We start from the raw sequence: 12331 nt of genomic DNA, 5'->3' as shown, positions 1-12331 counted from the left end.
CTGTCAGGGGGGCGGCCTCCTGTGGAGCTGGGCAGCTGGACAGAGGGGCATTGCCAGACCAGCTGAGCTGTCTGAAGCTGGAGGGGCCCGAGGCCAGGGTGGTCTTGCCTCCTGGGACAGGGTCTCCGTTTCTGGGACCTTTCTGGGTTCTCGAAACCTAGAGAGTGGAGGCCCAGGAAGGCCAAGTCCGCGCCTGCCTCACTGGTGATCAGAGTGAGGAGGGGCTCCGCCCTGGCTCCCCCTGACCTAGCCAGGGGTTGCCACCTGGACAGGTGTAAGCTGCTGGCTTTTTTCACTCTGGCTGCCCTTCTATGGACCCGTCGGGGAGGGACTTGATTGTCCCTAGGCCCCCGCAGCCCTGACCTCTGAGTCTTGTCTTTGCACGTACGTGATGTGAACTTTCTTCTCAAAATGGTCTCCTCACTCCAAGGGATCGATTGGCTGGTGGATGTCCGCCAGAGTTCCTAGCTGGAGTCCCATTCTTGGCCTTTGATCAGTGCTGCGTCCCCAAGAGCTTCTGGTACTCTCACTCACTTCTTTTGGGGGGTCAACACCAGAGGAGTGAAAGGTCCAGGAGGGGGGAGAGCCTGGGGCTTGGGCTGGGGGAAAAGGAGTTTGAGAGAAGGAAAAGAAGGAGGGCCAGTGTGAGGGCTGGTGAGGGGCTGGGGGCCCAGCGTTCTCCCCGGGGAGAAGATTTCATGTTGTTTTCTCAGAAGATTTCTACTTCTGCCTTGACTGTGTGACCTTGGCTGGGCCCCTGCCCTCTCTGGGCCTTGACCTCCTCACCTCTGAAGAGAGACACCTGAGCTGGGGCCCAAATAGGGTTATCCAGAGGAGGAGGAGGAGGAGGAGGAGGAGGAGGAGGAGGAGGAGGAAGAGTGTCCCGGGCACCTGGGTCAGCTTGGGCAAAGGCCGTGGGGGAGGAAGGCTTAGCTCTTGAGAAGCATGTCAGTGTGGCAAGGGCTGATACAGGGCCAGCGGAGGCGAGTGAGGCCATAGAAAAAGCTTTTTCACTTTTAGGCTGAGAGTAATAGGGAGCTACAGGGGGCATCATCACCTGAGAAGCCTGGTCAGGTTAGATCTGTTAAAAGATCAGACACTGGCAAGTGGAAACGGATGGCAGGGAGGCAGGAGGGGAGTTGGAGGGTGTTAAAGTGGCCCAGGCCAGTACAACGGTGGTCCGGACTCAAGGCAGGGGTAGTGGGGAAGCCTTGGAACTGAGTGAGGGCAGCTAGGCACTGGTGGGGGGTAGGTTTTACTATCACTGAGTGGTGGGGATTGGGCTGTAGGGGAGACTTAGGGTGCAGAGGGTGTCCTGAAAGGGGAGACTCCTACAGCCTGGAGGTTGAGGAGGAGAGGTGCAGGGAGAAGGGGAGAGCCCATGGGGCTGCACAAGGACCCTGGGCCCTCTTGGACCCCCTGCTTGGCCCATGGCCCCCTCTCAGCCTCAGGCAATGTCAGCTGGAGCCCCTGAACCTCACCCGCCTCTGCGAGACTCTGGAGAAGTGCCCCGGGCCTCTGGAAGTCGAGTAAGTAAGGAGGGCCCAGCCCGAGAAGGCACAATGTGGACATCAGCTGGGTGCCCTGGGGTGGGGGTGGGGGTATCCTGGTTAGAAGCCAGGTGTCTTTCCTGGTCCCTTCCCCTCACACCCTGCAGACTTACCCCAAGCCTCACCTATTGGTAGAAGTCTCCTTGCATCCCCAGAGGGCAACTTACCCCCCTACTAGGAGAGGCTGCTCTGGGCCCCAGGCTTCCCCTTCCTCATCCACTCAACTCGAGGCACCAGGGAGCCCCAGTGTGTTCTCTTGGCCCCTGGAGCCCCACCTTGTCACCCCCTGTGCCTGCCTCCATGGCCAGAGCATATCATTTCTGAAGGCCCCTCCTCAGAGCCTCCCTCTCCTGGTTACCCGCTGACTCAGCCCCAGAACCCCGGGCTCTGTGACCAGAGCCAGGAGCTGGAACCAGGAGTCCTGGCTCAGCCTCCTGCAGGCTGGGTGACTTTGGGCAAATGGCTCTAATACCTTATGCCTCAGCTTTCTCATCTCCAGAGATGGGCAGCCTTCGTCCTCACTGTTAAAATTTTATTACAATAATTACCTTAACAGGGGTGCCTGGATGGCTTAAGTTGAGTGTCTGCCTTCAGCTCAGGGTGTGATCCCAAGGTCTGGGGATCAAGTCCTGCATCAGGCTCCCCGCAGGGAGCCTGCTTCTCCCTCTGCCTGTGTCTCCGCCTCTCTCTCTCTTTGTGTCTCTCTGTGAATAAATAAATAAATAAATCTTTTTAAAAAATTACCTTAACATAAAGAAATCCAAGAGCAGCCTGCCTCACCTAAATATATGCTTCTCATGCAGTCCATGGTGGCGTTTGTCCCTGTGACCCCCTACTCCTTATCCTGTGCATGCTCAGGTTTGACCTGTTCACAGGCACAGACCCGCTGCATTCTACGGCTTCACTTGACACGGTTTTCCCAACTACAGCCTTTGTTCTTGCTTTCCCGCTCCCATCTCTGATGCCCCGTGACCCTTGGGACACCTCATCCACAGCCACCTGGTGTCCTTCCACACCCTCCTCCATGTGCACACACACGTGGACACAGACCAAGGGGTTTTTGACATTGTTAACAGACACGGGATTTGACCGTGTGAGATCTCTGCGGTGAGATTTTGTCTCATGACAGCACATCGTGGCTTTCCTGAAACATGGAGTCAATGAACTTTTTCCATAAAATGTTTATTTTAGAATAGTTTTAAGGCCTGACTTACGGAAGAGTTGCCAACCTAGTCCAGAGATTGCCTCCACCCATTGCCCCTGCCCCTACTCAGTTGTTAGTATCACCTGTCATGGTACATTTGTCACAACAGAGACACCAACCTTGCTCTGTTAACCACACTCCAGGCTTTATTCAAATGTCCCCAGTTCTTCACCTGGGACCCTTTCTCTGACCCAGAATCCTATCCAGGATCCCACGTTGCATTTAGGCATCATGCTCTCAGCCTGTCGGGTCTGTGACAGTTTCTTAGTGTTTTTTTGTCATGACTTGGACAGTTTTGAGGAGTACTCGATAGATATTTTGTGAAATGTCCCTCAGTGTGAGGGTGTCTGATGTTTCTCTCATGGGGCAGCTAGGATCCAGGGTTTGGAGGAAGATGACTACAGAGGTGAAGTACCCTTCTCATCCCATCTCAGAGCCTCATGTTGATCTTGACCTTGACCGCCTGGCCAAGCTAGTGTTTGTCAGATTGCCCCCACTGTGAAGTTACTTTTTAATTAAAAAAAAATACTTATAGAGACTTTTGAGCATATATAAAAGCAGAGTGAATAGTGGTATAGGCTCTCAGTTCCTGTCTACTTTCCTCAATAATTATCATGCCCTGGCCCGACACACACACATGCACACACATTATTTTAAAGCAATCCCAGTCACCTCACAACTTCATTGTAGTTATTTTAAGTATATGTAGCTAAAAGGTAAGTACCCTTTTTTTAAAAAGATTTATTTATTTATTTGAGAGGGAGTGAGATGGAGGAGAGGGAAAGAGAATCTGAAGCAGACTTTGTGGCCAGTACAGAACTAAGATGCAGGGCACGATCTCACAACCCTGAGATCATGACCTGAACTGAAACTGAGAGTTGGCCACTTAACTGACTGAGCCACCCAGGAGTCTCTATTTATTTTTTTAGTATAACCTCAAAACCATTATCAGACCTAAAATATTAATGTTTTTATGAGACATACAAAAGTCATCAAGGAGCCCATGAATTATTAATTGTCCCCGACTTCTCTAATGTGTTTTTACACAACATGTGTATATTTGTGCCTTTTATTTTTATTTATTTTTTGTGCCTTTTATTTTTAATTTTTTTATATTTGTGCCTTTTAGCTTTAACCCTCTGCAGTTTAGATGTGCCACAGGCTCTTCAACCACCCCTCTCTAGAGTCTAAATGGACACTCAGGCTGCTTCTGGTAGCATGGCTGCAAAAAGTGCTGCAAAAAAAGCCCTCTTCCATCATGAAATTGCTAAGCACCACCTATATACCAGGTCCTGAGCCAGGCCCTGGAGGGGGCACAAGGATAGCTGGACATCACTACCTACCATGACTCACCTTCTGCAGCATAGACTGCCTCAGGCAGTGCTGGGTGGTCTGTGCACATGGGGATCTGAGGGTCCCCCTCGCTCAGTTGTGGCTGAAAAAAGTGAGATAGTCGCATGAAAGCACTTGGCCAACTGTAGAGTGTTGGGACCACATACAGGAATATTGTTATCAATGTACTTAATGCTGAACTCCAGTAATTGGATGCCAGGGAAAGTGATGGGGCTCTGGCCCCCAAATTTTATCACTGCAAATCTATCTACTTTGCCTGGGTACATCTTGGCATTCCATGTGAGATGTTGTCATGGGCAAAGCTTCTATTGCCTAAAAAAAGTGTGTAAAGCCCACAGTGACCCAACCAGAGGCCATAGCATGATGTATCATCTAGAGCCTGGTGGGAAACCGTGTGGGGAGGTGTTGTGGGCGGACCACCCCTCAGTGAAGGCCCCCTGTGCTGCCAGCGCTCGGAGCCCTGGGCCCAGTCCTGGGACAGAGGGTGCAGAGGTTCCTCCAGGAGGCTTCCAGCTCCGGAATCATGTGGCCCTTCCCACTGTCCCTCTCAACCAGCAGTCACAATGCACAGCAGTGTACTCAACCTCTGAGAAGTCCTGCTGCAAACCCAACTATTTGATTTGGCTTAACCAGCACTTTCCAAACTTATATGACCTTTCCTTCCCTCCAGCCTCAATGATAATTCAAGGGCCCAGAGTTTGGAAGGAATGTGTTGAGGGCCCTGGCTGGGAGGGTGCACTCCTGGCTTTCTCCAAGGCTCCCTCACCTCATTCAGATGCTCTGTTTCACAGATTGTCCTTTGAGGTCCTGAGCGACCAGAGCCTGGAGACCCTGCTGCAGCACTTACCCCGGCTGCCCCAGCTAAGCCTGCTGCAGTAAGATCAAGTTTTCCCATTTCCCTGGGCTGGGCTGGGCTGAGGCTCTCGGCTTGGCAAAGCCGTCCCTCCTTCCCCGCCACTCCTTTCTCTTGGGCTGTTATATCATTCATTGTATCTGGCACTGCTGGGAGCTCTTCCCTAATACCTCACTAACCTCGGGGGGTTGAGGGGTGCTATGTGATCAGTTTCCTCATCTGAAAAATGGGACTCCTATTCCCCAACCACTCCCCCAGGGTAGGGATTCAAGCAAGATAGTGGCTCTCCAGACACCTTGAAGACTGGAAGGTCTATGGTAAATGGGCTGCTATACTTCTCCTCACCTGTGGAAAGGTCACCAGCTCCTAGAAAGGGACTTCACAGATATAGGTGGTGTATATGTCACACACCAGTTTTTAAAGGTCACCGTCTCACTCCGCAAAAGGGGAACTTAAGCAGCGTCCTCAAAAGTATTTAAAAACTCTACTTTCTAATTTCAGCTCAGACTGGTTAGAATTTAAAAAGGATTTTCTTTAAATACCCTTCCAGCAGGGGAGAAAGCAGCTGCAGCTGGGATGGAAAGATACAACGGGAAATTAAATCATACCATTAATAACAGCAACATAAGTCCTAATGCTAAGGCTCTCTGGGACGCTCGAGGCAGCTCACTTCACAGCCAGATCTTGCCTCTCCCCGAGTCCCACCAGGAAGGAAAGCAGGAGCTGTGGGCCACTCCAGAGGTGGGCAGATGCGCCTTTGGACACACAAAGTGGCAGGCTAAGATGAGCAGGTGGGAAACCCTGGACCAGGGAGGGACTTCTCTGTGCCCACGTCACACAGCACCAGCCCCCAGTTCTCCTCTGTCTTTGGAATGAGGCAGCCAGCCTGCCCCTTGCCAGGGCTTACACTTTGTACTACTCAGTCCATACACTTTGGAGGGCTGGAGACACAGCAAAGAGGGAGGAGGAAAAGAGACGAGGTCCTTGTCTTCTTAGAGCTTACCTTGTAGTAGAGGGAGCCGGACAATGAGCAAGGAAGACGAATTCAGACAGTGAGAAGGTATTTTTCTAGATAATGTGATAGAATGCCTGCAAAGGTGAGGGTAGTCAGGGGATGCCTCTGAGGACAGATACTAAGGTTCAATATGAAGGACCAAAGGGACCCAGCCTTGTGAAGAACAGGGAACTGCATTCCAAACAGAGGGAAGAGCATGTATGAGGTTCTGAGGCAAGGAACAGTCAGAAGGGTGATGTGGCCAGCTCACTGGCAGGAGGAGAGGTGGAGAGAGGGACCTGGGAGCCATGGGGAGGGGCCTGGGGGTTTTGTTCAAGGGGACTTGAAAGGCAAAGGCATGAGGCTTGTTTTCTTTCTTTTTTTTTCTTTTTTAAGATTGTATTTATTTGAGAGAGACTGAGCATAAGCAGGGGGAGTGGCAGGCAGAGCAAGAGGGAGAAGCAGGCTCCCTGCTGAGCCAAAGGCAGACTGAGCCACCCAGGCACCCCTGTGATATGCGTTTTCAAAAGCTCAGTCTGGCTGCTGGGAAGAAAAAGGGTCTAGGGACAAGAGTGGAAATGAGAGCAGGGAAGAGGCTGTGTGGGGTCAGAGATGGTACGGGCCAGGGATTGGTGGGGCTGGGGCAGAAGCAGGTGGATTCTGGGTGGATCTTGAGAGTGGAACAGGCAAGACAAGCTGATGGAGGGGTTATGGGGCGAGGGACATGGAGGTGCCAAGGATGCCTCCAAAGGCAAGATGGAGCCATCTCACTTTCTCTAAGGCAGCGGTTCACAGCCACCAGGGGATTTTGCCCCTCGGGGACATGTGGCAATGGAGACATTTTCCATTGTCATGGCAGAGGGCAGTAGATGGAGAGAGGGGGGCTACAAATGGTGTTTAGTGAGTAGAGGTCTGGCATGATGCTAATCATCCGACTGGACAGCCCCCAACAACAACGAGTGATCTAGTCCCAAATCACTGAGAAACGACTCCAAGGGCCTAAAGCTTCCCACTCCCTTTCAGCAGGTCTCGCCTGTTAAGTCTGTGCTTGAGGACAGAAACAATATAATAATAAAACAGGCATGGGCATCTCACCAGGTAGTGCACCAGCTTGATATAATGAGGTCCTCACTACACGTGCGAGGAAGGTATACCATGAGCAGGCCTAGTTTTCCAGAAATTAAGTGACTGGTCCAAGGACACGGTGTGCCAATAAGCAGATGTGGGTCTCAAACCCAAGTCTGCATGACTCTATAAGTCATTATTTGTCCATCCTGGGTCCCTGCCTTTCCCCCTTGATTGCCTTGCTGACCTGCCAGCCCTCCTTCTCCTCTTTCTCCTTTGCCTCCAGACCATCCAGGCTACTTGCCCCCTCTTGCTTGGCTCCAACTTGCCTACATAAGGCCCCGCTCCTTTCCTTCTCAGGCTAAGCCAGACGAGGCTTTCCCCAAAGAGCCTCCTCCTGCTGGCCGACCTCTTCAGCTTATGCCCCCGGGTTCAGAAGGTGGATATCAGGTGAGCATTACCCTTGGACAACTGGGTCTAGTCCTAGAGGGTTGTGCCTAGGTCCTGGTGGTGTAAGGGGGTGGGATGGAGGCAGTAGGACCCCAGTCAGGGGCTTGGCTTCTGGAGGAAGGGGTGGCCTGCTCCCAGGATCATCCTAAGGCTGTGGCCAAGGGTGGATAACTCAGGTGCTGTCTTCCCCAGGTCCCTGTATCACATGACACTGCACTTCAGGTCTGGCGAGGAGCATGAAGGCGAGTGCTGTGGGTAAGTCCCTGAAACTGCGCCCTGGCTGCTGATAGGTATTGGGGACAAGTAGACCTGCCTCTCGAATGCCTAGAGCAGAGTGCCGCCAACGCAGGGCATTTCCTTGAAAGGACCCAGCAAGGAGACTTGTTTCCTCCAACATCAAGAAGCAAGGTCCAGAGAGGGCCAGGCTTTGGCACAGGCACATAAAGAGTACCTGTCAGACTAGACCAGAGCTCTGGGGCCTGATCCAAGGAAAAGGACTTCTTAACCTGCCCACCAGGCTTTAAATGCCAGCTCCACAGGGCTTGGTACCTTGCACAAGCTCCTTAACCCCTGTGACCCTCAGCTTCCACAGCTGAAAAGGGAGCCACCATGTTGCAGGATGTTTGCCAGGATTAATGGAGGCAATGTGTAAAGCGTGAGGCACACACAGATGCAAGTGTCCTGGCCCTGCTGGCTCCTGGACTGGTGCTCCATGGCTGCCTCGGTCAGGGGGAGGAGGTGCTGCATCAGAGGCAGGATAATGGGGCGGAGAACAACCTTCAAATGCAGAGATGATGTTTCTGGTAACTGTCTGAGGCCACTGGCTCACCAAGAGACCTTGGACCAGACCCTTCTCCTGTCTGCATCAGCCTCCTCCACTGTGAAGTAACAATAAATAGTATCAAAATATGTTGAATATCTGCAGGGCATCATTATAGAGCCTTCTCTGCGCACCAGGTCCTGTAAGCCTCACAGCTGTGGTCACATGGCAGTAACTGGGGACAGCCAGGCAGTTCTCCAGTGTTCCCTGTCCCGGGGCCAACAGACTTTGCCTGGAAAGGTTAGATTGGAAGGAATTAGGATTTTGCAGGCCACACGATCTCTGTGACAGCCACCCAACCCCCCAATGTAGCTTGAATGCAGCAGGAATGATATATAAAGCAAATGCGCATGCCCGTGTGCCAGCAGAACTCTCTCATTTATGGACTCTGAGACTTGCATTTCAAATATTGTGTACGTGTCGCAAAGCATTCTTCTTTTGATTTTTTTTTCTCCACCATTTGAAAGTGAAGAAATTATTCTTAGTTTGCAAAAACCAGGGGGTCCTAGGCAGGAGTTTCCCACCTCCTGTCCTAGCCCAATGCTACCCCTGACTTCTAGAATGCCTCGATTGTTTCTAATTTCCAAGGTTTCCAAACTGTAGAACCGAGACCAGGATTAGATGATTTTTAAGGCACAAGTACAGTAGTTCAATGTCACTGAGTCCCATAGTGAGATCATTATTCCCTTTTCGATTCTCCATCTGATTAAGGCCAAGAGGAAGTCGGGGTTGGGTGTTGGCATGATTTTAGCACAGCTGTAATATTTACTGAGCCCCCCCCCCTTTTTTAGTAAAGGGAGAGAGCCTTCAGCAAGGAAACTCTGGCCGGAATTTAATAATGATATTTGGCTCTTGTTTCATGCGTCCTTCTGCTTATGGTCCGTTTGTAGCATGTGTGCCACTTTTCCATTTGAGTGAATAACACAAGATTTCCTTTTACAATAAATGCATCTAGTGAAAAAGAACAAGCTGATTTAAAAATAGGAAGTAAATAATAGTATAATAAAGAACTTAGGAACAGGGAAAAAAATCAGGAAGGAGAGGACCAGTGATAAAAATCTGAGCTATTGATTTTAGGTACTTTCTGATTTTAAGATTCTTCTTCCCTTTTTTTTCTTTTTAGTTGTTGGCTGGTTATAGGTCCTTCATTTACCTTATTGGATAGTATTAATTTAGACCTTTCAAAGGCAGGCTTACTGTTACTTTGTGTGTGGCTATTTACTTATTTATTCATTTTGATTAAAGTACAGTTGACCTACAGTGTTGTATTAGTTGTAGGTGTGCAACCTAGTGATTGGACAACTCCGTACATTAGGCCGCACTCACCGCGAGAAGTACAGTCACCATCTGTCACCGTACAATGTTATTACAATATTATTGACTCTATTCCCTATGCTGTACTTTTCATCCCCTTGGCCTATTTTATAGCTGGGAGTTTGTACCTCTGAATCCCCTTCACCTCAATTCCAGTATCAAAGGCAAGAACAGGCATCACCCTTCTCTCCCTCCCCACCCTGCATATCTCGTCAGCAGTGTGACCCCAAGAGGTTGGGGTCTCAAGTTTCCAACTCAAGCTTGAATGAGAGCCACCTAGAAACCCTTGCCCCTATGGTCTCTGATTCAGTGGGTCTGGGCTGAGTTCTGAGAAATTGCATCTGAACATGTTCCCAAGTGATGCAGGTGTGGCTGGTGAGGGATCATACCCTGGGAACCACCTTCCCAGAAGGAGCCTGGGAGTGCCAGGTGGGATCTGCTGTGCAGGAGGTGGAAGGGGTGGATGATGGGTAGTTCCAGAGAATCCAACCTTGGGTGAGGCCCATGGGAACTGGAGGCCACACCCAGGACAAGCCAGGGCAGCGCACGCACATCAGCGTGGCTCAGCACACCATCCTTGGGATTGTTTCCCCTCCTCCAGCAGGTTCACGGGCTGTGGCCTTAGTCAGGAGCATGTGGAGCCGCTCTGCTGGTTGCTGAGCAAATGCGAAGACCTCAACCAGTTGGAGTAAGTTGGGGGCGGGAGAAGAGGGGGAGGAGCACAGGAGCTGTGCTTGGGTGGCACTGGAGGGGTGGGCATGTGTGTGCATGTGTGTGCCACGTGCATGTGCATCCACTGAACACCTCTCAGGCCAGCTAACAGGGATGCCTGGGACACATCGAGGGTCATATCCATTAGATTTCTCTGTACGCATTTCATCCCTTCCACTCCCCACTCTTGCTGTGATGGAGCTGATAGTTCAGGGGGTACCCCTTGATCTAATTTGGGAAGCCCTTCAAGAAGAGGCTACAGGAGCTCCTGGGCTTCATGAGGATCAAGATATTGGAGCTCTGTCAGCAGATAAGAACCAAAATGAAGAATTCCTTGGTCTGCCTGGCAGGTGGTTAAAAGCACCCAGTAGCTCAGCCTGAGGAGAGTCATGGAGCCAGCTGGGGTGGGGCCTCGTGGGCTCTTGTGTTGTGGAGAGGTGGTATCTGCCTGGCTTGTCTTGGGTCCCCAAATAGTGCCACCCCCTCATGGGTAGAAAAATAAAAATAGGTGACACCTTCTGAGCACCTTCACCGCTGTGCTAAGTTCTTTACATACTCTTTTTATCCTTCCAAAACTCTAGGTACTGCTGTCTCCGTTTTATTATTTTTTTAAGATTTTATTTACTTATTCATGAGAGACACAGAGAGAGGCCAAGACAGAGGGAGAAGCAGGTTTCCCACTGAGCAGGGAACCCAATGGGAGACTCGATCCCAGGGCCCTGAGATCACAACCTGAGCCAAAAGCAGATGCTTAACTGACTGAGCCACCCAGGCTCCCTGTTGTCGCCATTTTATAGATGGGATTTAGGAACTTGCCCAAGGTCACACAGCTAGGATGATGCAGTCTGTGCTCACAACTGTTAGGCGTCCAGCTTAGGACCAGTGGGACATAAAGACAGCAGTCCACAACACACACACACACAAGTGCATGTGCACCCACAAAATTTAAATTCCTGCTGTGATGTGGCCAAGAAGAGAAATGGGGCCAGTGGAAATCACATATTAGAAAGCAGTACGTCTTTGGATTTTTCTGTTTTCAATTATAGAGGGAAATTTTTCTAGTTGTAAAGATCACTTTATCAACTGGCTTTTGGAGACCAATTTTTAATTTTTAAAGCCTCTCCTGAAAAGACAAAATAGCCTCAAAAGTGTCATCATCAAGGACAAACTGAGTTCGAAGATGCAGGACAAAAATCCGATGTTACAGGGCACACTGGTTATACTATTCCCAAAAGCATAAACACCCAAAGAAGCGACAAGGAAGCAAAATAAAGTATTCAAGTACAATTTCCGTCTGAGATTGTGTTCCCAAATTAAAAGAAGAAATCTCCTGGGTAAATGCAGCCTCCAAACATCTTCCTTTTTTCCTGCATGTACTCTCGTTCGGAAGTTGTGGTTCTCACCTGACATAAGCCATAGGGCATAGTAAAAGTAAATGGGTTTTTCTGACTCCAGGAAGCCTGCTGGAGGCACGGGGGCCAGTGCAGGAGCTGTTGTGTGCCAGGTGATCATCCTGGGGGTGCTGGAGATGACAGTGCAGGGACGGGGGTGGGCATGTGCTGTCCAGTCACAGCGACAGTGGTGGTGATATTGGCACAGAAGTAGTCCTGTGCGTGTCAAGCAGCAGTGATGGTGACTGTGGAGAGCGGGCTCCGGCTGAGGGGCATGTCTGACCACCAACAACCAACTCTTCCTACCTCTTGCAGCCTCTCAGCAAACATGCTGGGTGATGACGGGCTCAGGTGCCTCCTGGAATGTCTGCCTCAATTGCCCATCTCTGGTTCGCTTGAGTAAGTGGTGAGCAGCCTGGGGGACAGTAGGGAGGAGGAAGCCCGCCCCCCACATGCACACCTAGGCAGAGGTCCCACCAGACATCCAGGAGAGGCTGGGACTAAAGCATGGTGACCCAAGCTGACTTTGGGACAAGGAGGTGACAGTTTATCCCTAACCAGGGGACACAGGACCTCAGCTGTCCCAGCTCCTAGTCCATCCTGTCCCTCTGACTAAATCTACAGGA

At 50.8% G+C, this 12331-nt stretch overlaps 1 protein-coding gene across 10 annotated transcripts in view; it reads left to right on the top strand.

The window, feature by feature from the left end:
- Positions 1–12331, top strand: part of NLRC5 (NLR family CARD domain containing 5) — a 79557-nt gene that overhangs the window by 47521 nt on the left and 19705 nt on the right. For 5 of the 10 annotated variants that reach the window (XM_025447382.3, XM_035713628.2, XM_035713625.2 and 2 more), the window contains 7 exons: positions 431–520; positions 1446–1529; positions 4899–4982; positions 7380–7469; positions 7662–7724; positions 10205–10291; positions 12021–12104. In XM_025447382.3, coding sequence (XP_025303167.1) covers positions 431–520; positions 1446–1529; positions 4899–4982; positions 7380–7469; positions 7662–7724; positions 10205–10291; positions 12021–12104 — 582 coding nt within the window. Of the gene's footprint in view, positions 1–430; positions 521–1445; positions 1530–4898; positions 4983–7379; positions 7470–7661; positions 7725–10204; positions 10292–11769; positions 11819–12020; positions 12105–12331 lie in introns of all 10 variants that reach the window. The other 5 variants (XM_035713630.2, XM_035713626.2, XR_007407273.1 and 2 more) reach the window with 4 other exon arrangements.

The sequence above is a fragment of the Canis lupus genome, chromosome 2 (genome assembly GCF_003254725.2).
Source record: "Canis lupus dingo isolate Sandy chromosome 2, ASM325472v2, whole genome shotgun sequence".
Classification (NCBI taxonomy): domain Eukaryota; kingdom Metazoa; phylum Chordata; class Mammalia; order Carnivora; family Canidae; genus Canis; species Canis lupus.
Note: the sequence above shows the minus strand (reverse complement) of the source record. Positions and strands in the feature narration are given on the sequence as shown.